The sequence below is a fragment of the Ovis canadensis genome, chromosome 8 (genome assembly GCF_042477335.2).
Source record: "Ovis canadensis isolate MfBH-ARS-UI-01 breed Bighorn chromosome 8, ARS-UI_OviCan_v2, whole genome shotgun sequence".
NCBI lineage: Eukaryota > Metazoa > Chordata > Mammalia > Artiodactyla > Bovidae > Ovis > Ovis canadensis.
This window is the reverse complement of record NC_091252.1, coordinates 40,917,645-40,942,360: the sequence shown is the minus strand read 5'-3', so window position 1 is coordinate 40,942,360 and position 24,716 is coordinate 40,917,645. Positions and strand designations below refer to the sequence as shown.

Here is a 24,716-nt window from a genome sequence, read left to right as displayed (position 1 = left end):
ATCACTGCAGATGGTGACTGCAGCCATGAAATTAAAAGACGCTTACTCCTTGGAAGGAAAGTTATGACCAACCTAGATAGCATATTCAAAAGCAGAGACATTACTTTGCCGACTAAGGTCCATCTAGTCAAGGCTATGGTTTTTCCAGTGGTCATGTATGGATGTAAGAGCTGGACTGTGAAGAAAGCTGAGTGCCGAAGAATTGATGCTTTTGAACTGCGGTGCTGGAGAAGACTCTTGACAGTCCCTTGGATTACAAGGAGATCCATCCAGTCCATTCTGAAGGAGATCAGCCCTGGGATTTCTTTGGAAGGAATGATGCTAAAGCTGAAACTCCAGTACTTTGGACACCTCATGCGAAGAGTTGACACACTGGAAAAGACTCTGATGCTGGGAGGGATTGGGGACAGGAGGAGAAGGGGACGACCCAGGATGAGATGGCTGGATGGCATCATGGACTCGATGGACGTGAGTCTGAGTGAACTCCGGGAGTTGGTGATGGACAGGGAGGCCTGGCGTGCTGCGATTCATGGGGTCGCAAAGAATCGGACACAACTGAGTGACTGAATTGAACTGAACTGATTTTCTATAAAGTTGTCAAAGGAACTCAAAGGAGGAAAGAATTATCTTTTCAACCAATGCTTCTAGAACAACTGGATATCCACACACAAAACTAATTAATTTAGTCCAGTGGTTTTCGATGGGGAAGATTTTGGCTTCCCAAAGGCAGGGAGCATTTGGCAATTTCTGGAGACGATTCTGGTTGTCACAGCTATGGGCAGGATGCTGCTGGCATTTAGTGGGTAGAGGCTAGAGATGCTGCTAAACCTCCAACAATGCACAGGCAACCCTCACAGCAAAGAATGACCCAGAGCAACGTGTCAGCGGTGCTGAGGATGAGATACCCCCATTTAAACCTTTACCTCATACTATATACAAAAATTAACTAAAAATGGATTATAGACTTAAATGTAGGAACCAAAACTATAAAGCTCTAAGAAAAGAACATTGGAGAAAATCTTTGTGACTTCGGGTCAGGCAAAGATCACTTAGATATGACATGAAAGGTATGATCTATAGATGAAAAAAACTGATAAAGTGGATTTCATTAAAATTAAAGACATTGCACTTCAAAAGAAATCATTATGAAGATGAATTTAAGCCATAGATTGGGAGCAAGTACTTGCACATCATATATCAGATAAAGGACTTATATTCAGAATACGTAAAAAAATGTTTATAACAATAATAAGATAAAGAACCTGATTAACAAATAGGCAAAAGATCTCAACAGACAGAAGATATATAAATGACTAACAAGCTCGTGAGAAGCTTAAAAATCATTAATCACTAGGAAAATGCAAGCAAAACTCACAACAAGATAATACTCTCATTCCTACTAGAATAGCTATAATAAAAAAGGGAACACCAAGAGTTGGCAAGGATGTGAAGAAATCAGAACCCGCATGTGTTGGAAAGGTAAAATGATACCTTTGGAAAACAGTCTGGCAATTTCTAAAAAGTTATACATAAATTTATCATAAATTTTACTCCTGAGGATCTACTCAAGAGCAATGGAAACTTTTGTCTACACAATGACCTGTACACAAGGATTCACAACAGCGTTATTCATAACAGGTGAGCATCAGAAATAACCCAAATGCCAATCAACTGGTACATGGAGAAAGGAATATAATGTATCTGTACAACGGAATATTATTTAGCAATAAATGAAATAATGATTAATTCCACAACATAGATAAACCTCAAAACCATTGTGCCAAGTGACAGAAGCCAGATGCAGAAGACTAAGTATTGTAAAACTCCATTTACATCAAATGTCCAAAGAAGGCAGACCTATAGAGACAGAGAGTAGATTAGTGGCTGCCTAGGACTGGGGACGGGAGGAAGGGTTGACTGCAAATGGGCACGAAGGATCTTTAAAAACGGAATTGTGGTGATGCTTACACAACTCTGCAAATGTATTGAAAATCACTGAATCGTATACCTATACTAGATAGACTTCATGATGTGTAAATTTTACTTCAATAAGGTTGCTTTTAAAAATGCAATGAAAGCAATTTTAAATTTTCAAAAAAGAAGGATAAAAAGAAAGAGAAGGACAAAGCTGCATAAATAGGCAGCAGTTGGGAAGTTCACAATTAACTTGATCATATTCCATGTACACGAGTTAAGTAACTGCAATTCACGATCTAAGGCAGGAGGCAGGCAGGGGACTTCACTGAAATGTCGAAAGTGACGAGTGATGCAAATAGTAAAGTTATGAAGATTAACTTAAGGAAAGGAAGGTTGCAGGTAATTCTTTGAGAACGATACTGTTTTCTCATCCATTTGAAGGCTTTAAAAAAAAAGGATTCAAACAAAACATGACAATACCAAACACAGTAAGCTCACGCTGTCACAGCATGAAAGACTTAAGTCAGATAAAGGTTACTTTGTTTCCCGTCAAACAAACCTGAGGAGTTTCCTTCTCCTAAGTCTTTGAAGAAGCAAAGATAGCTTATCAATTCTTAGAAAATGATTTCTACATGGTCTTGGCCAAGAGCAGAACCTACCACAACTGCCCAAGGGCCTTTTCCGTCCTGGGAGATAGTCAGCTTCAGTGACAAGGAAGAAGTCTTCCTACAGAAGTGTGGCTTACTGAGAACTTGCAGTGAAGCAAGAGGAAAATGCATTGAGGTGTCAGTCTATTTTGAGCGTCATCTTGAAGGAATGGGAACCACCAATGGAAAAGACTGCCATTCAGGTTGAAGAGTTTTAAGGGAACTTATGTCATAGTTTTAACCTGCTGCTGTGGAGAACCTGCAGGGGCATTATCTTTCTATGACACAGGCTTTCTTAGTAGCAGGTTGGGAGGTGGACTTACGAGTATTTACCACATACCCATTTACCTCAGAGAAACCAATCAGAATAGAAATTCAAGGTGCCTTGTGTAGACTTTAAGCTACTTATTAACAGTGGTTATGAAGACTGCTTCCCTGGTGGCTCCCACGGTAAAGAATCTGCCTGCAATGCAGATACCCGGATTCGATCCCTGGGTTGGGAAGATCCCCTGGAGAAGGAAATGGCAATCCACTCCAGTATTCTGCCTGGGAAATCCCATGGACAGAGGAGCCTAGCGGGCTCTTTGTATTGGGTTGCAAAGAGTTGGATGTGACTGGGCGACTAACACTTTCACTTCACTTCACTGAATTGATACTATTGCATATAATTACAATCATGCAAAAAAAAAAAAAGATAGGCACGGCAGAAAAGGCTGGAAGAAATACAAAGGACATGGTGATACTGATTATGTGAGTATGGTGAGATTCAGAATAATTTTTTTCTATCTTTCAAATTTTCTTCATAAGTGTTTATTTACTTAAATGCATCAAAAAGTGAAATCTTCCCAACAACAGTCAGGGCAATTGGGAGCCTACTCATCTGCTCACAGGATGCAGTGACAGGTACAATGTCAGTCTTTGAAATGAACAGGCCACATTGAGAGAAAGCTGATAGAGCTTTTCCATAAAGATGGAAATAGCATCTATGAAAAATGAATGAAAGCCTGCGAAACTTTCCCTTTCTATGGAAGAATAAGAAATATATATTGAAGAACATTCCTCCACCAGCAGAGGCCTAAAACCTAGTACTTCAGAGCTCCAAGGGCAGGTGGGGGAGCTAAAGGGAGAGGTGGACCCCTCTGGTGTCTCCGTAGGTGACCTTCTTTCTAAAAAGTATGTTATCTCCTTAATGGAAAGGCAGGAACCATTCTGAAAGAATAAAACACCTAATTTGAGAAGAAATTAGTGTGACTGGTAGGAAACAAAGAAAGGGGTAAAAGACTGTCTTGTTAGATTGCTTCATGTTTTAAAAAGAAAGTGCAAATAATTTTATTATTACTAAAAGGTGATTAACAGTAATGGAAACTATTAATAATGGAGTAACAATTGTGTCCTCACAGTTAAACAGACTGAAAAATCAACTCGATCTATCTCTGTCCTTGTGGGTTTTAGCAAAGGTATGGCGTGCCTTCTCCAGACTGAGAGGCAGTCATTCTAAAGATAAATCCCAGAATTTCTATTGGTCAGAAAGGTGAGATCTTAACAAGAGGATCTCGCAGTGGGAAGACAAATGAAGGGGCGGAAAGAGTCTTCCTGAAACTAAGAAATCTAGGAAGCAATGTGAAAAGAGTTTTCTGAAGAGCAAGTTTTCTGTATATGTGATGGACCTGCTGCTCAGGTTAAGAGTTTTGTTTTGTTTTTTTTTTTTTTCTTTTGGCAATGACACTTGGCTTACAGGGTCTAGCTCCCTGACCAAGGGTTAAACCCAGGCCACAGCAGCGAAAGCATCAAGTCCCAAGCCCTAGACTGCCAAGGAATTTCTAGTTAGTCTTAAAAAAAGAGAGCGAGAAAAACAAGTATCCTTTAGCTATAATTTTGTTGATTAAAGACAATTTTCCCAAACCTTCTTGCCCAAAGAGATCTATATTACAGCAACTTATCAGGTTTTGAAATATCATCAAGGATTATTCAGATTGCTTTCTGGTCACCTGAGTTCATTGTGTTGTGGGTTCTTGGCCTTAAAAAAGCTCTGCATCTTTTTGGAGCATTCTGCACTGAAGTATACATGTTTTACCCCAGGTTTATAGGTTTCACCTGCATGCCAGGCCATAGTAATAACATTAATACGGATAAGAGACAGTCTCAAACTTCAGAGAATGAGACCTGGATCAGGCACACAGCGTCACCCATCATTTATTTTTAGGTGTGACTAGGTAACTACACTATAGGAGCAGAAAAACATGATGCCGATTTAATGTCATCAACTAAAGCACACAACCAAGTTTAATGATAGTCATAATCCTTATCTTTTTTCAGAGTAATTAATTTGCAGTTCGCTCAGTCATGTCCAACTCTTTGCGACCCCATGGCCTGTAGCCCACCAGGCTTCTCCATCCATGGAATTTTCCAGGCATGAGTACTGGAGTGGGTTGCCATTTCCTTCTCCAGGGGATCTTCCAGACCCAGGGATTGAACCCGGGTCTCCTGCATTGCAGGCAGATGCTTTACCATCTGAGCCACCAAGGAATATGGCAAATAACTATCTAATCAGTATCTAATTGATAACTGTTTTTTAGAAACTGTTTTTCTAAGTTGGGGGAATTAAAGGAAGATGACAGTGGCACAGGAAAGTGCTTTGTAGTTCCTGGGGAAATAGAACCTTAAATTTTAGAAAAGAATGTCTCTAGGGGTGGGACTGAAAGTGAGATGTGTGAGACACAAAAGAAGGGTAGTTGAGAAGAGTGGAAGTGGGTCACAGGTGCTGGGGGGTGAGAGGAAGCTGCAGTTGGCTACATAAAATTATGTAGGACAGCTGTGTGCAGGGGTATGGCTGTAAATTTTACAGTGAGGCCACCACCTGTGAGCAAGAAGAAGGCATCTCCGTGGAGCACTGCTGGGAGACCTGATAGATTTAAATGTCTTCGAGTATCTGAAGTGCCAGTGCTGGTCCAGATGGTGGGGACCCAGGAGTGAATTCAGTGAATGATGAACTGCAAAGGTTAAACAGTAGCCTGTAAGGTGTACTGCTAATGCTAGGAGGAAAAGAGTGGAGGTGGAAAGATAAACAGGGGAAGTGAGGGATATTTCATTTAAGGGAGAACTGAGCACATTCACAGCCAGCAGAGGAAACCCAAGACTCAAAACCAGAGACATGAGACAGGAGGCTGCAGGCTGAAGATCTTTGGAAAGAGTGTGAATAGATGTGTGTGTGCTCAGTCATGTTTGACTCTTTGCAACCCCATGGACTGTAGTCCCACCAGGCTCCTCTGTCCACACAATTCTTCAAGCAAGAATACTGGAGTGGCATGCCCATTTCCTCCTCTAGGGGATCTTCCCAACCCAGGGATCGAACCCAAGTCTCTGCGGATTCTTTACCACTGCGCCACCCGGGAAGCACCTTTGGAAAAGAGTAGAGTCTTATCTGGAGAGAGAAGCAAAGGAAGAGAGAAAGAGGCACTTTAAAGTGAAAGACTTTAAAGTGGGGAGGGGAGTGTGAAGGCAAGCCAGTCAGGCAGAGGTGGTCCTCTCTGCTGGCTCCTGCATCTATAAATGGGGGATAAGTCTTAGCCCAGAGAGTAGCTATGGGATTCGAACAAGATAGCACTGTTAAAGCCTTCAGCAGAGTGCCTGGCATGCCCGCAGAGCCCTCACTAAGCCTGAAGAAAAGACTGACAGGGAGGCAGAAGTCAGGTGGTTCAGGGGCTGAAGTGAGTGAGGTTCGCAAGTCCAGGTGGAAGGAACAGGACAGTGGCTAATGAATGAATTCTTCCCTCTAGCAAAAGACTGGACGGTGATGCAGAGGGGGAAGGAGGTGGCATACTAAAGTCACTAACTCTGCCTGACAGTGCCCTGGCACTAGGCCAAAAAAGTATAATTAAATGTGTCTCACCACGCCTAAATTTCTCCCTAGAGATTGTCCTAAGTTACAAGGGTTTAGAATGGAGGAATAAATAAATATCCCTGAAGAAGGGGAGTGGAGAAGACCATCACTGTTTAATACTTTAGAGTGACTAAGCCAACACAGGAGGTTTAACAAAGGCAGAGCTGTCCCTCTGCAGTGAGGGCAGAGCTGCTGCTTCCAGGGAGCCAGGACACCAGGTACAGGAGAGAGAACAGAGGCTGGCAGGGCTTCTGGGAAGATGAGAGGGAGGTAGGAAATGTACCAAAGAAAGCAGAAAGGCGGGTGCTGAAGCGAGTTCAAGACTGTAAGTCACACAACTGGAGAGCTGGGAATTCTTTCGGTCACCTGTGGGGCAGCTGGGCGAGAAGTCAGCCATTATGTTTCATGCACTCCTTCATCACCTCTCTTTGGGTTTCACCTCTTCCCTGAATCTCACATAGCATCTCTGTTACCTAGAGAGTCAGAAATGGGAAACTTTTCGACAATAAAGCAAAGGTGGAGGGGACTTCATGTATTTCCCTGTTTAACCTTATTTTACAAAAGCGGAAATAGATGCTCAGAGGGAAGTGCCTTGTTCAAGGTCACACGGGGAACCTGGGGCTCAAGCAAACCTGGAAGAGCCTAGAATCCTGTGCTGTGTTCCCCGGTGCCTGACCATCTGTTTGATAAAACCTACAGCTTGCTGAAGTTCCTGCACAGCCAGAGAACACAAAGCAAGCCTCCTCCTTTGTGGAAGTTAATGATTAAAACCTAGTCTGATCTAAAGCATCTAACCCTAGTTACTAATTAAGCCAATTTCTGTGAGAAAAGACATTTCAAACAGAAGAGTGCTGTGTACTCTTCAGCTAAATCTACAGGCCTTCAAATTATAGTAGCGTAAACTGCACAATTACAATGTTTCAAGTATGCTTAAAAATATTTCATAATGCAATACCTTAACCTCTGTAACTTACATTTTTTCTTCATTGCATGCCACATGCTGGGTCCTGCTTAAACGATTTTGTAACTTTTGGAGAAGGAATTTAACTAAAGTGACTTCACTTACAGTGTTTGAATGAAGTAGGTAATAAAATCTGTTTGCTGTGTTCGATGTCTCCAGATAGGGCTGTAATTACACCACATAAGGAAGAAAGGTGGCTGAGTCTCAACCTAGATCATTTATGTAAACTCAGCCTTCTTGTCAACGGTGTTCTCATATTGCCTGCATCCAAACCGCAAAAATCATCTCCTATGAACCACATAGAGACAGTGTCCGATTGCAGGCCTGTGAGGCTGCAATTCTTTCTGTAACTGGAAGTCTGTGGTTCAAGACCAAAATCTGACATTCTGAGGTTAAAAACAAGCAAACAAACAAAACTCACCAATGAATTCCCCAGGACAACAACTACATATCTGACGCTTGTAAAAATTAAGGGTATTCTTTATATCAAAGTATTACAAATGAATACATTTACTTTAAAAAAAAAAAAAAAAAAGGAAAAAAGCATCCTGTTCAGCTTAAAAGAAAAAAACAAGTTTGGTTCTTTGAAATGCACTTGAAAAAAAATTTGGTCCAGAAAGAAAAACAGGCAATTTCTAGTATAACCAAGTTAATATGTGACAACATTTTAATCTCCTACTTCAAATATTTGGCATTATTATTTCAACAATTTCCACCCCCTCCCCTAAATCTTACAAAAACCAAGAAGCAAAAAGTATATCCAGACTGTATCTATAAATACAAAGACATAGTTGCAAGAAGACAAAGCATGTGTTTTTCTTAATCATTAGACTACCCTCCATTATGACAAACTGGTCACTGGGTTTTCATTTGACAGTCCTCCCTGGCCGGCACTGATAGCGTTTCTCTTGACACCTGCAGCTCCCAGCTTGCCCTGTCCTCTCAAGAAGGAAAACCACAGGCCACCGCCCTGGCGCCATCCCTGGCTGGGTCCAATCAATAAGGACTTATTTCCTGTCCATTTGCTGAGGTCACAGGAGCGAATCTCATTAATTATTTCTGCTACTGAAGCCTCAAGTGTGCTTCTGGCATGACAACTGAAAACTGCTTGACCTTTTTTCTTCTAATTTTGTTTGCAGCAGTTCCAAAAAGAAGGCAGTATTCATTTAGCAGTGTGATAAAAAGAAGAAAAAAAATGTATATATTGTTGAAGTCATTAATACATTTAGATATTTCATCATGAAAGCTCTCCCAATCACCTCCTTTCCCAATTTTTTCAGCCAACGAACAACAGTCTTTTTAATTTGGTGTCAGGAAAATCTGGTCACAGCAAACACAATGTTTTCTAAAGCAGTTCTAGCCTCCGAGGGAGGAAAGCTCTCCAGGGCCTCCAATGCTTTGTTTCCATGGTAACGACACAGGTCAATAGCTGAAGTCACACCTTTGCCAGCTTTGATTGTTTCTCGCAACTGTTAAGAAACAAATGCACAGAAAAAGTCAATTTTTAAGGTACCACAATTAAACTGGGGAGGGGAGCTGGAAAACAAAGAAGGGGAGAAACAAAACAGATTCACTGTTTCTGCTTTTGAGGTTAAAGAGGACATCATTCCCCATGGATTCGGAGGCACTAACATTGCCTAAGGCTGCTAGGTGTCAGCCCTCCAGAGCAGAACAATAGGCTCCAATCAGCCTAATTACACCTCCTCCCCAACTGCCACCCTGCGATAGCTTGAAGTGAGCCCTGCTAGGGGGTGGAGGTGAGGAAGGTGGAAGGGCATTTACATCTCTGGCATTTTGAATTCAGCAGCCCGATATTCTAAGGTGAGGAAGACTTCATTAACATCCTATTAATAACTAATATTTTTACACTGTATGTTGACACAATAGTTCACATGAAAATTCAAGAAAGACACACAGTACATCTGAACACAACATTACTAAAGCTGTAAGACTCTGGGGCAAATGAATTAAAATGCCTTTTCTAAAGCATTAGGTCAACTCTTGCTCACAAATGGAGCTGATTTCCAATCCCTCTCCTTGACAACCAGAAAGGACCAATAAAACAGTTAAACTCTAGAGCTGAAGAAGAGTTATAATGATTTAGCCGGTCCACTTCTTGCTCCATTCCATCTTTTCTTTCTCAGTGAAAACCTCTAATGACTGCCTCACTCCCTAAACCAGATACTTGGGAGTTCTCCTTCATCCATTCAGGCACCATGGCTCACCCATGCCTGAACTTTTTGCATACCCCCCAGTTGGGTGAGGCCCACTGACAAGTTCTAGTCCATGAGACGTGAATGGTGTGTGTCACTTCTGGGCTGTAGCACTTAGCCATCCATGGGAGTCCTGCCAGAGCTTTCCCTCTGGTACATCAGCTGGTCTCATTGGAAAAGATGCTCAGGTTGGACGGGAGTGACCACAGTAAGCACCATGGAGACTCTCCATCCAGAGCAGAACGTTGTGTGGGCAAGAAACATGTCTGTTGTCTGAAGAGACTGCCAAGTTGTCTGTGGCCATCTTGACTGATACACTCACTAAGTCCCAGCCATGCTAGCTCATACAGAGCCCTCATATTATCATCTACTCTTCACTCTCATTGCCACATTAGTTCAGGCTATCATCATCCTTCGCCTGGGTTATTTTTGCAATCAACTCCTGAAGAGTCTTCCCACTACCAGCTCTTTCCCTCTGGACTCCATCCTTCACGCTACCAAGGAGCTCTTTATAAAATGCAAATATGATCTTGCTTAAAACCCTCCACTCTCTTCCAAGAGCTCTAAGAAAAAAAGAAGTCCAAGCTCTTTCATGAGGCATGGAAGTCCTTCATCTATCTAGCTTTTTCTCAGCCTGTTTCTTCCCTTTCCTTGTTTCTCCCCTTTCCCTGTTTCATCATTACTTAGGGAACCTACTTGCATCTGATGAGGTCTTCCTTGATGGCTCAGTTGGTAAAGAATCCACCGGCAATGCAGGAGATCTGGGTTCGATCCCTGGGTTGGGAAGATCCCCTGGAGAAGGGGAAGGCTACCCACTCCAGTATTCTGGCCTGGAGAATTCCATGGACTGTATAGTCCATGGGGTCACAAAGAGTTGTACACAACTGAGTGACTTTCACTCACTTCACTTGTAGGACTGCTGGTGGGTACTGCATGAGACAGTACAGGGTGTTTGACAGTGTCTAAAACATTACAGATATTCAGAATGACTTAATTCTTCTTCCTCCTCAAGCCCTTTGCCACTGCCAGGAAAGCTACTCCAGCCACCAAGATCAAGTCTATTTTAGCTTGATGCATAACAACCTCACAGGTAGTTGAACTTGGATTAGACTGGCTTAAAGATTTAAAAAAAAAAAAAAAGGAAAAGAAAGGACATACCTCTTATTTTCATTAGCAAGTGTTAGGGGAACCGGGGTGGGGGCGGGGGGTGCGCTCTGAAAACCAACCTAAGAACTTTATTAAAATTTTTTTATTATCAAATATTTTTCATTTTTCTTTTCTATTTTTTGGCTGCACTACATGGCATGCAGGATCTGTTCCCTAACCAGGGATTGAAGCTGTGGCCCCTGCAGTGGAAGCATGATATCTTAACCACGGGACCACCAGGGAAGTCCCTTGAATATTTTAAAAGTACAGAAAAGCTGAAAGACTAGCTCAGGAGTTGGCAACCTATAGCCTCAGACCAGAGGCTCAGATCAGAAGGACTGATGCTGAAGCTCTAATACTTTGGCCACCTGATGCGAAGAACTGACTCGTTGGAAAAGACTCTGATGCTGGGAAAGATTGAAGGCAGGGAGAGAAGGGGATAACAGAGGATGAGATGGTTAGATGGCATCACTTGACTCGATGGACATGAGTTTGAGCAAGCTCCAGGAGTTGGTGATGGACAGGGAAGCCTGGCGTGCTGCAGTCCATGGGGTTGCAAAGAGTCGGACACGATTGAGTGACTGAACTGAGCCAAATGTGGCCTCCCTGTTTTTATAAATTAAGTTCTACTGGAACATAACATGCCCATTCATTTAAGTATTGTCTATGGTTGCTTCTGTGCTGTAATGGCAGAGATGCAGAGTTGAACAGCTGCCACAGAGACTGTATGAATTACAAAGCCTAAAATATTTATACTTTGGCCTTTACAGGAAGTCTGTGACTCCTGGACTAGCAGAACACATATCCTCTACTGAGACTCAACAATCATTAATACTTTGCTATTTTTGTCCTATCTACTTGTATGTAAGTTTTCTGAATCATTTGAAAGTAAGCTGTAAGTGGCTTAATTACTCTCCAGAGGAGAAATTAACTTTCTAGAGGAGAAAAAAGCCCTACTTGTAGACTTTGTGGTTTGCACACTCCCATCATGGTGGATTTCAAGCTACCAAGGGTTGCAGAATCCCAAAATTCTTAAATATTTAACAATTGGCTCTGAGCTGGCAGGACATGACTTGGATGCACCATGAGCTGTAGGATGCTTTACCCTTGTTTCAAGAAGTATCTCCTAAGATAAGAACATTTTCCTACAGGGCCAGAACTCGATTGAGTTCTGGAAGTTAACAGTAATACTCTCCTATTATGCAATATCTAGTCTACCTGTAAATTTACCCAACTGGCTCCAAAATTTCGTTTTTAGCCTTTCAATACCCACCGTCCCCCATCCCGAAACTGTAATAAATCCTGGTTCACACACTTCATTCGTTATGATGCTTTAAACTTCTTCCTCCCCCTGCGATATTGCCATTTTGTTTTTTTTTTTTTTTTTTTTTAAATTTTTAGTTTTTTATTTTTTAAATTTTAAAATCTTTAATTCTTACATGCATTCCCAAACATGAACCCCCCTCCCACCTCCCTCCCCGATATTGCCATTTTGAAAGGAGCAGGCTATGTTGTACAGTGTTCTGCTGCTGCTGCTGCTGCATCGCTTCAGTTGTGTCCGATTCTGTGCGACCCCACGGACCGCAGCCCACCAGGCTCCTCCGTCCATGGGATTTTCCAGGCAAGAACACTGGAGTGGGGTGCCGTCGCCTTCTCCGTACAGTGTTCTATATTCTGCATTTCTCTGATTGCTATGCAGAGTTTGTTAGTCTATAAACTTTATTCAGTCAGGCTCCACTGAATATTTGATGCTGACTTACATGGCATTTAGTGGGCTTCCCTGGTGGCTCAGATGGTAAAGAATCTGCCTGCAATGCAGGAGACCTGGGTTCACTCTCTGAGTTGGGAAGATCCCCTAGAGAAAGAAATTGCAACCCACTATAGCAATGGCACCCCACTCCAGTACTCTTGCCTGAAAAATCCCACGGATGGAGGAGCCTGGTAGCCTGCAGTCCATGAGATCGCTGAGGGTCGGACATGACTGAGCGACTTCACTTTCACTTTTCACTTTCATGCATTGGAGAAGGAAATGGCAACCCACTCCAGTGTTCTTGCCTGGAGAATCCCAGGGACAGGGGAGCCTGGTGGGCTGCCGTCTATGGGGTTGCACAGAGTCGGACACGACTGAAGTGACTTAGCAGCAGCAGCAGCAGCAGCAGCACAGTATTCTTGCCTGGAGAATTCTATGGACAGAGGAGCCTGGTGGGGTATGGTATTTAATCCTATGTGCGTGCATGCCAAGTTGCTTCAGTCATGTCAGACTCTTTGCAGCCCCATGGACTGTAGCCTGCCATGCTCTTCCGTCCATGGGATTCTCCAGGCAAGAATACTTCAGTAGGTTGCCATGCCCTCCTGCATTGGCAGGCGGGTTCTTTACCACTAGCGCCTCCTGGGAAGCCCATTTAATCCTACAATGAAGGGTAACTCAGATTAGGGCAAAACAGCACCCAGGAGGGCTTCACTGGTGGCTCAGTGGTACAGAACCTGCCTGACAATGCAGGAGACATGGTTCAATCTCTAAGTCAGGAAGATCCCCTGGTGTAGGAAATGGCAACCCACTCCAGTACACTTGCCTGTGAAATCCCATGGACAGAGGAGCCTGATGGGCTACAGTCCATAGGGTCGCAGAGTCAGGCACGGCTGAGCAACTGAACACACACAAGCACCCAGGAGGACATCTCTAAAAGTTACTCATGCCCTAAAAAGAGTTAATTTCTTCTTCCCATGACTATTCTACTTCCAGTTAATACTCCAATCTGCTCTCCACAGAGTTGGCTCACAAGGCTTTGCATACCAAGGACTCAACAGCTGCCATGTGTAAAAGTCCCATTTCAGGACTCACTGGTAATCTAATCCTTCATGGAAGGCATTAATATTAATCTTCATAGGCATCTGTATACACTTCCACCAACTAAACAAACTACTGGTTCAAAGGAAATCCTTCAGATATAATTAATAGGGCATAACTGAGATCCATTTTTATTATAAATTAGAATAGGCCATGAGTTCATCCAGAAAAATACAATATTGGAAAATACAGAAAAAGACAAAAACAGAAAATACAAATATACAAAATACAAATAATACAAAAATAATATAAAAAAATACAAATACAGAAAAATACAAAAATACACAAGACACATTAAGCTAGAGTTCTTAAACCTGGCTGAATATAAGATTCACCTGGGGAGCTTTAACATACAGATACCTAGACCTCATTCCTGGAGATGGATTCAGTAAGGCCTTAAAAAAATACTTCTTAGGTCATTTCAATGATTAACCAGATTTGGGAGTACCTCACTCACTGGGGCATGTATTTGGAGCGATGATATTTTAAAACTATCATATTGGATTTATACTGTTTTAACCACACAGATGGTGATTGCAGCCATGAAATTAAAAGACGCTTACTCCTTGGAAGAAAAGTTATGACCAACCTAGATAGCATATTCAAAAGCAGAGATATTACTTTGCCGACTAAGGTCCGTCTAGTCAAGGCTATGGTTTTTCCAGTGGTCATGTATGGATGTGAGAGTTGGACTGTGAAGAAAGCTGAGCACCGAAGAATTGATGCTTTTGAACTGTGGTGTTGGAGAAGACTCTTGAGAGTCTCTTGGACTACAAGGAGATCCAACCAGTCCATTCTGAAGGAGATCAACCCTGGGATTTCTTTGGAAGGAATGATGCTGAAGCTCAAACTCCAGTACTTTGGCCACCTCATGCAAAGAGTTGACTCATTGGAAAAGACTCTGATGCTGGGAGGGACTGGGGGCAGAAGGAAAAGGGGACGACAGAGGATGAGATGGCTGGATGGCATCACTGACTCGATGGACGTGAGTCTGAGTGAACTCCGGGAATTGGTGATGGACAGGGAGGCCTGGCGTGCTGTGATTCATGGGGTCACAAAGAGTTGGACACGACTGACCGACTGAACTGAACTGAACCACACTTGCAAAGTGTTGTCTTTGTGATGATCAAATTAAATTCAGCAAGCATTTATTGGGCACCTCTATGCAACAGCTATATAGTAGGTGCTAGAGGTACAGAAACAGACACAGTTGCTACCTCCCAGGACTGCTTGTTAGAGGGCTTGTCACAGGGCTGCAGAACCGGAGAGGGCTGAGTGGAACACGGAGGGATTGGACCCATGATGTTGGTTCTGATAGTTTCAAGAGAAAAGACCACAATAAAAAAAAATTCTTTTCACTTTTGCCTTCACCTACATTTTGACTGGGCAAATTCCCAACTGATGCACAAATACAACTTTCCACATTAGGATGTGGCTAAAATGCTCATAAGCCCATTCTGGCCTTTATGACCTGAAAACCACTTTAGCTGTAGGATAAATTAAAAAAATACAAAAAGGTGAATTATCATTTTGCATTTTATTTCCATGATTTAGCACTTTAGGGCAATAATTTAATTAAACCTCTAATTAAGTCAATTGAATAGTTGTATAAGTACAGTATCAACTGAAATAAATTAAGTCCAAATCACCTGTTAAAGGATCCATTAAAGATATTAACACAGAGAGAAGATAATGCATAGTACTTAAAATTAAGTGCATTATTATTAGTATTTATCAAAAGGTATCACTTTTCAGTGACAGATGTATCTTTTATGAGACCATTTTAAGAAATCATTGTATGCCTCTGAAAAATATTTGGTTTGAAAGTGCTCTGAAAATTAAAGACAAGCCCCTGCCATAGGGTCTCGGTAGCTTTAGATGATGAGGAGGCAGCAGCTCCTTGCATCCAATGAAAATAGAGGAATGTCAGGAAACATTTAACAGGAGGCTTCCTGTGTGCTGTTTTGGATCTGTCAGGAATCCTCTGCTCCTTTTTAATTCCTGAATTCTCAGGAATTAAGAGGAGAGGCAAGCCTCTCCTGGGGCTGAGGAATCCAGGCATTTCCTTCATTAGTTTTTCTATACGGTGATAAGCACCCTCTTCCTTCTTGTGAACCATATGGTAAAAGTGATTGTTTACAACTCTCTCTCTCTTTAATATGGATTGCCTGTGTTTTGTAAGTATGGAATTTTAATCTTTATCTTTGCTGAGAATAACCACCTTGTAAGACAGTATATATGCCCACACCATGTTGATTAAAACACCTTTGCTCCATCAGAGCTCTGGTCCCCGTGTCTTTCTTTCTCTTTCTTTCTCTCTCTTTCTCTCTCAGGCTATTTCTTTGGAGCGCAGAGGCCCTCTGAGTTCACTTTCCTGCCCGGACTTCTAAGACCCTCTCGAGAAGGCACTCTGTGCCTTCACCCCATCGAGAGGGCGCCTGAGGCCTCCATGAACAAAGCAAGCCCTGTGCCAGGGGCTTTATTGGCTTTCTGTGTAAACCAAGGAATATCAGCCTCTTTTTCTCCTTTACTTTCTTATTGTCGACTCCAGATCACCAGGTTCTGGTCCATTAAAGGACCTCAACAAGTGGCGCCTGAACAGGAGCCTGGTACACTTGGAAGATCGGACGGAGTGACCTCGAGGGCCTATTGAGGCCGGTAAGTATGAAGACATGGGTCCAAAGACTGGAAAGCCCATCACTTTTCTACTTTACTTCATCACTTATTTAAAGTTCAGGGATCTAATGAAAGGTATGCTGATTTTTTAGCTAGATTTGAAACTGCTATTTCCTATACTGTAATTGGAGAAGAAGCCAAAAGGCAAGTAGAGAAATCGCTTGCTTTGGATAATGCAAATCACGAATGTCAAAAAGCTATAGCTTCAATTCGTGAGAAAGGGACTATTATTGATTATTTGAAGGCTTGTGCAATCTAGCATTGGAAAATCAAAAGATGCAAATGGTAGCTGAAACAATAGCTCGTGCCTTAAGAAAGGGAAATAAAGGATGCTTTACATGTGGAATAAGAACCATTTAAAAAGGGACGGCCCTAAGAAAGCTAACAAAAATATATATAGATAGATATATAAAAATAAAAAACCTCCCAAAATCTGTCCTCGCTACTGTAGAGAAATGCATTGGGCCAAAGATTGTAAGTCTATATCTGACATTGAAAGAAAACCTATTCTGGAAAACTCCAAGCAAGGAGCCCCCAGGTCCCCTTCAACAAAAACCTGGGGCAAATTCCATCTTTTACCTGAAACCCTCAACATCTGGCAGTGCTGCCATTGATATACCAGCTTTGTTTTTAGATAATATGAAGTTAATGAGCTCTGTTTAAATTCACGTGAACTGAAAAATATTAAATATATATAATGTTTATTTAAATATAATTTAAATATAATTGTTTGCTAATCTAACTAAGACATGTCTTGTCATCAACATTACATAATACTTTTATTATGCCTAGGTTTAAGGTAAACTAAATTTGTCAACAAAAAGGTCACTCTTTATATATATATATATATATATATATATATATATATATATATAAATATATAAACAAGATTAAAAACTTTTAGATAAACTCTATTAAAAATAACTATATTTTTAATAGAATAGTCTATTATTATAATCTGTTCAGTTCAGTTCAGTTCAGTCGCTCAGTCATGTCTGACTCTTTGCAACCCCATGAATCGTGGCACGCCAGGCCTCCCTGTCCATCACCATTTCCCGAAGTTCACTCAGACTCACATCCATTGAGTCCGTGATGCCATCCAGCCATCTCATCCTGGGTCGTCCCCTTCTCCTCCTGCCCTCAATCTCTCCCAGCATCAGAGTCTTTTCCAATGAGTCAATCCGTCTCATGAGGTGGCCAAAGTACTGGAGTTTCAGCTTCAGCATCATTCCCTCCAAAGAACACCTAGGGCCGATCTCCTTCAGAATGGACTGGTTGGATCTCCTTGCAGTCCAAGGGACTCTCAAGAACCTTCTCCAACACCACACTTCAAAAGCATCAATTCTTCGGCGCTCAGCCTTTTTCACAGTCCAACTCTCACATCCATACATGACCACAGGAAAAACCATAGCCTTGACTAGATGGACCTTAGTCGGCAAAGTAATGTCTCTGCTTTTGAATATGCTATCTAGGTTGGTCATAACTTTTCTTCCAAGGAGTGAGCATGTTATTATAATCTAAAATAATCTCTTAGGATTGAGGATAACTTAAATGTCTAGAGTTGTACTAAACTAAATTTATACTTATTAAATAGCTAAGTCATTCCAAATAAAATAAGATTTTAAAACATTAATTACTAAACATTAACTTCCTTTTCAAAAAGTTTTTCTTACAGAAAAACTAAAGAGATTTTAAACTATTAATAAATATACAATGTATATTATATATATTTATATATAATATATATTATAATATGATATAATAAGTATATTCACCAATCTATAAAATGCTAATATACAAGAAATTTCATAGTTGCTAAGGAAAAGTAAGACATATGCTTTTAATAAAAAGATATAAGATATGACAAACTCAGATATACATTCCACATTTTTCCTGGGGGCCACTGCTCACTTAACAAACAATATAATTATTAAAATAACTTGGAAGTATGATAAACAGACTGGTTCCAAATAGGAAAAGAAGTACGTCAAGGCTGTATATTGTCACCCTGCTTATTTAACTTCTATGCAGAGTACATCATGAGAAACGCTGGACTGGAAGAAACACAAGCTGGAATCAAGATTGCCGGGAGAAATATCAATAACCTCAGATATGCAGATGACACCACCCTTATGGCAGAAAGTGAAGGGGAACTCAAAAGCCTCTTGATGAAAGTGAAAGAGGAGAGTGAAAAAGTTGGCTTAAAGCTCAACATTCAGAAAACGAAGATCATGGCATCCGGTCCCATCACTTCATGGGAAATAGATGGGGAAACAGTGGAAACAGTGTCAGACTTTATTTTGGGGGGCTCCAAAATTACTGCAGATGGTGACTGCAGCCATGAACTTAAAAGACGCTTACTCCTTGGAAGAAAAGTTATGACCAACCTAGATACCATATTCAAAAGCAGAGACATTACTTTGCCCACTAAGGTCTGTCTAGTCAAGGCTATGGTTTTTCCAGTAGTCATGTATGGATGTGAGAGTTGGACTGTGAAGAAGGCTGAGCGCCGAAGAATTGATGCTTTTGAAGTGTGGTGTTGGAGAAGGTTCTTGAGAGTCCCTTGGACTGCAAGGAGATCCAACCAGTCCATTCTGAAGGAGATCAGCCCTGGGATTTCTTTGGAAGGAATGATGCTGAAGCTGAAACTCCAGTACTTTGGCCACCTCATGCGAAGGGTTGACTCATTGGAAAAGACTCTGATGCTGGGAGGGATTGGGGACAGGAGGAAAAGGGGACGACAGAGGATGAGATGGCTGGATGGCATCCCCGATGATGCACATGAATCTGAGTGAACTCTGGGAGTTGGTGATGGACAAGGAGGCCTGGTGTGCTGCGATTCATGCAGTTGCAAAGAGTCGGACACGACTGAGAGACTGAACTGACCTGATGACAAACCTTTTGGACAGAACAGTGGCCCCTCATGAAAGAGAAATTATAGGTGACTAAGGAACTTATAGATACACAACTAGAATTAAAGCATATTGAGGAATCCTGTTCTCCTTGGAACTCTCCTATTTTTGTCATAAAAAAAAAAAAATCTAACAAATGGCATCTCCTAACAGACCTTCGAAAAGTTAATGCATCTATGAAACCTATGGGTGTATTACCACCAGGAATCCCACCATCTACCACTATTCCTTATTGGCATATTATTATTATTGATTTACAAGATTTTTTAAAAAATATACCTTTACACCCTTTAGACCTAGAGAGATTCGCTTTTTCTCTCCCTTAACATAATCATATTAGACCTCATAAATGGTACCAACAGACTGTACTGCCACAAGGGATGATGAATTCTCCCACCATGTGTCAGTGCTACCTAGCCAAAGCCCTTGAGCCTGTGGGAAAGCAGTTTCCTAACTTTCTTGTTATTCACTATATGGATGGTGTATTGTTTTCGGCTCCATCTATCTTAAAAACTGAACACGTTTGATATAGCTCAACTATGCTTTAAAAACGCTAGATTAATCATTGCCCCTGAAAAAATTCAAACCTCTACACCTTACCTTTACTTAGGGTTTGCTGTTAATAGGCAATGCATTACTCCCCAACCAACTCAGATCCGTACTGATAAATTATCAACCTTAAATGATTTTCAAAAGCTCTTAGGTGATATTAATTGGTTGAGACCTGCTTTAGGCATTGCTAATTATCAACTGAATAACCTATTTAATACTTTAAAAGGAGATCCTGATTTAAATAGCCCTCGTTCACTTTCTCAAAAGGCAGGAGAGGAACTCTATTTGGTGCAAAATAAATTACAAAAACAATTTCTTACTCACATCAAACTAGATTTACCTCTATAATTGTTTATATTCCCCTCTCCCCATTCTCCCACAGGACTTCCTGCCCAACAAAAACACCTAGTAGAACGGATCTATACCCGTTTTAGGGAAATAAAGTCATTTACATCCTACCTTGATTTAACTGCTCTAATCATTATCAATAAAAGCAACAGGAATAAAACTCTAATTGGCTCCGATCCTCATAAAATTGTAATAACTATCAATAAATCTCAATTTGAGAACACTTTACAAACTTCTACCAATTTCCAAATAGCTTTTCTGGAATATTTTGGAGAAATTTAATTTCATTATCCTTCTGGTAAGCTGTGGAATTTCTTCAAAAATACTGAATTTATTACTTCTTGCATTATCAGCTCACAACCTATACCACAGGCCGAGGTTTTTTATATAGATGGGATTAAAAATGCCAAAACTTCTTTCTGGTCTCGGCGGCCACGGCCGGCGCACTAAGCGCAGGCGGCCGCGGCCAGCGCACTAAGCACGGCCGAGAGGAGCTACCCATGTCCGAGGTCAGGTGCAGAAGCTGGGAGGACCCCATGCGCAAAGGGCAGTGGCCGAGAGGAGTTACCCCTCGTCCGAGGTCAGGGGCAGTGGCCGAGAGTGCCAGGCTGCAGTGGCGCAGGAACGGTGGAGAGGAGCTACCCCGCGTCCGAGGTCAGGGGCGGTGGCGGGGAGGAGCTGTCCCGCGTCCTACGTCAGGGGCGACGGCCTAGAGGAGCCACCCCTTGTCCGAGGCCAGAGACGGCAGCCGAGAGGAGACACCCTGCGTCCTAGGCCAGGGGCGGCGGCCGGGAGGAGCCACCCCGCACCCAAGGCCAGGGGCGGCGGCGGCAGGAGGAGCAACCCCACCTCCAAGGAGAAGTGGCTGCGTGGGTGCAGGAGGGCCTAGAGGAGCCATCCCACTTTGAAGGTCAGGAAGGGCCGCGGTGAGGAGATAACCTAATCCAAGGTAAGGAGCAGCGGCTGTGCTTTGCTGGAGCAGCTGTGAAGAGATACCCCACGCCCAAGGTAAGAGAAACCCAAGATGGTAGGTGTGGCAAGAGGGCATCAGAGGGCAGACACACTGAAACCATACTCACAGAAAACTAGTCAGTCTAATCACACTAGGACCACAGCCTTGTCTAACTCAATGATACTAGTAAGCCATGCCCGCGGGGCAACCCAAGACAGGTGGGTCATGGTGTAGAGGTCTGACAGAATGTGGTCTACTGGAGAAGGGAATGGCAAACCACTTCAGTATTCTTGCCTTGAGAACCCCATGAACAGTATGAAAAGGCAAAATGATAGGATACTGAATGAGGAACTCCCCAGGTCAGTAGGTGCCCAATATGCTACTGGAGATCAGTAGAGAAATAACTCCAGAAAGAACGAAGGGATGGAGCCAAAGCAAAAACAATACCCAGCTGTGGATGTGACTGGTGATAGAAGCAAGATCTGATGCTGTAAAGAGCAATATTGCATAGGAACCTGGAATGTCAGGTCCATGAATCAAGGCAAATTGGAAGTGGTCAAACAAGAGATGGCAAGAGTGAATGTTGACATTCTAGGAATCAGTGAACTAAAATGGACTGGAATGGGTGAATTTACCTCAGATGACCATTATACCTACTACTGCGGGCAGGAATCCCTCAGAAGAAATGGAGCAGCCATCATGGTCAACAAAAGAGTCCGAAATGCAGTACTTGGATGTAGTCTCAAAAACGACAGAATGATCTCTGTTCGTCTCCAGGTCAAACCATTCAATATCACAGTAATCCAAGTGTATGTCCCAACCAGTAATGCTGAAGAAGCTGAAGTTGAACGGTTCTATGAAGACTTACAAAACCTTTTAGAACTAACACCCCAAAAAGATGTCCTTTTCATTAGAGGACTGGAATGCAAAAGTAGGAAGTCAAAAAACACCTGGAGTAACAGGCAAATTTGAGCTTGGAATATGGAATGAAGCAGGGCAAAGACTAATAGAGTTTTGCCAAGAAAATGCACTGGTCATAGCAAACACCCTCTTCCAACAACACAAGAGAAGACTCTACACGTGGACATCACCAGATGGTCAACACCAAAATCAGATTGATTATATTTTTTGCAGCCAAAGATGGAGAACCTCTATACAGCCAACAAAAACAAGACTAAGCTGACTGTGGCTCAGATCATAAACTCCTTATTACCAAATTCAGACTTAAATTGAAGAAAGTAGGGAAAACCGCTAGACCATTCAGGTATGACCTAAATCAAATCCTTTATGATTATACAGTGGAAGTGAGAAATAGATTTAAGGGCCTAGATCTGATAGATAGAGTGCCTGATGAACTACAGAATGAGGTTCATGACATTGTACAGGGGAAAGGGATCAAGATCTTCCCCATGGAAAAGAAATGTAGAAAAGCAAAATGGCTGTCTGGGGAGGCCTTACAAATAGCTGTGAAAAGAAGAGACATGAAAAACCAAGGAGGAAAGGAAAGATGTAAGCATCTGAATGCAGAGTTCCAAAGAACAGCAAGGAGAGATAAGAAAGCCTTCTTCGGTGATCAATGCAAAGAAACAGAGGAAAAGAACAGAATGGGAAAGACTAGAGATCTCTTCAAGAAAATTAGAGATACCAAGGGAACATTTCATGCAAAGATGGGCTCAATAAAGGACAGAAATGGTATGGACTTAACAGAAGCAGAAGATATTAAGAAGAGGTGGCAAGAATACACGGAAGAACTGTACAAAAAAGATCTTCACAACCCAGATAATCACGATGGTGTGATCACTCACCTAGAGCCAGACATCCTGGAATGTGAAGTCAAGTGGGCCTTAGAAAGCATCACTATGAACAAAGCTAGTGGAGGTGATGGAATTCCAGTAGAGCTATTTCAAATCCTGAAAGATGATGCTGTGAAAGTGCTGCACTCACTATGCCAGCAAATTTGGAAAACTCAGCAGTGGCCACAGGACTGGAAAAGGTCAGTTTTCATTCCAATCCCAAAGAAAGGCAATGCCAAAGAATGCTCAAACTACCGCACAATTGTACTCATCTCACATGCTAGTAAAGTAATGCTCAAAATTCTCCAAGCCAGGCTTCAGCAATACGTGAACCATGAACTTCCTGATGTTCAAGCTGGTTTTAGAAGAGACAGAGGAACCAGGGATCAAATTGCCAACATCCACTGGATCATGGAAAAAGCAAGAGAGTTCCAGAAAAACATCTATTTCTGCTTTATTGACTATGCCAAAGCCTTTGACTGTATGGATCACAATAAACTGTGGAAAATTCGGAAAGAGATGGGAATACCAGGCCACCTGACCTGCCTCTTGAGAAATCTGTATGCAGGTCAGGAGGCAACAGTTAGAACTGGACATGGAACAACAGACTGGTTCCAGATAGGAAAAGGAGTATGTCAAGGCTGTATATTGTCACCCTGCTTATTTAACTTCTATGCAGAGTACATCATGAGAAACGCTGGACTGGAAGAAACACAAGCTGGAATCAAGATTGCCGGGAGAAATATCAATAACCTCAGATATGCAGATGACACCACCCTTATGGCAGAAAGTGAAGGGGAACTCAAAAGCCTCTTGATGAAAGTGAAAGAGGAGAGTGAAAAAGTTGGCTTAAAGCTCAACATTCAGAAAACGAAGATCATGGCATCCGGTCCCATCACTTCATGGGAAATAGATGGGGAAACAGTGGAAACAGTGTCAGACTTTATTTTGGGGGGCTCCAAAATTACTGCAGATGGTGACTGCAGCCATGAACTTAAAAGACGCTTACTCCTTGGAAGAAAAGTTATGACCAACCTAGATACCATATTCAAAAGCAGAGACATTACTTTGCCCACTAAGGTCTGTCTAGTCAAGGCTATGGTTTTTCCAGTAGTCATGTATGGATGTGAGAGTTGGACTGTGAAGAAGGCTGAGCGCCGAAGAATTGATGCTTTTGAAGTGTGGTGTTGGAGAAGGTTCTTGAGAGTCCCTTGGACTGCAAGGAGATCCAACCAGTCCATTCTGAAGGAGATCAGCCCTGGGATTTCTTTGGAAGGAATGATGCTGAAGCTGAAACTCCAGTACTTTGGCCACCTCATGCGAAGGGTTGACTCATTGGAAAAGACTCTGATGCTGGGAGGGATTGGGGACAGGAGGAAAAGGGGACGACAGAGGATGAGATGGCTGGATGGCATCCCCGATGATGCACATGAATCTGAGTGAACTCCGGGAGTTGGTGATGGACAGGGAGGCCTGGCGTGCTGTGATTCATGGGGTCGCAAAGAGTTGGACACGACTGAGCGACTGAACTGAACTGAAAGAATATAAAGTCTTTTATATTAAATTTCATTCTGCTCAACAAAATGAATTATATGGTCTTATTTAAGTTACTTGCCTACATCCTTACTCCATTAATATAGTCTCTGACTCTATATATTCTGTTTTTATATTAAAAAATATAAAAACCTCCATCATCAGCTCCAATCACCCTATTATTCAGCAACTCTTTTTTGAACTACAATCTGTTGTTAGAAACCACAATTCTCCCATTTACATTACACATATTCGAACACATTCTTGTCTTCCGGGCCCCATGACTTATGATAATGAACAAGCTGATAAACTGATTTCCTTTGCTACTCCAGAGGAAC

General features: G+C 42.0%; 1 protein-coding gene across 1 annotated transcript in view; it reads right to left on the bottom strand.

Annotated features, from left to right (window-relative positions):
• Window positions 1-8,054: 8,054 nt before the first annotated feature.
• PDSS2 (decaprenyl diphosphate synthase subunit 2) overlaps window positions 8,055-24,716 on the bottom strand; it is a 276,849-nt gene continuing 260,187 nt past the window's right edge. The window contains exon 8 of the mRNA XM_069598233.1: window positions 8,055-8,874. Within this exon, the coding sequence (XP_069454334.1) occupies window positions 8,716-8,874 (159 nt within the window). The 3' untranslated portion in view covers window positions 8,055-8,715. The remainder of the gene's footprint in view (window positions 8,875-24,716) is intronic.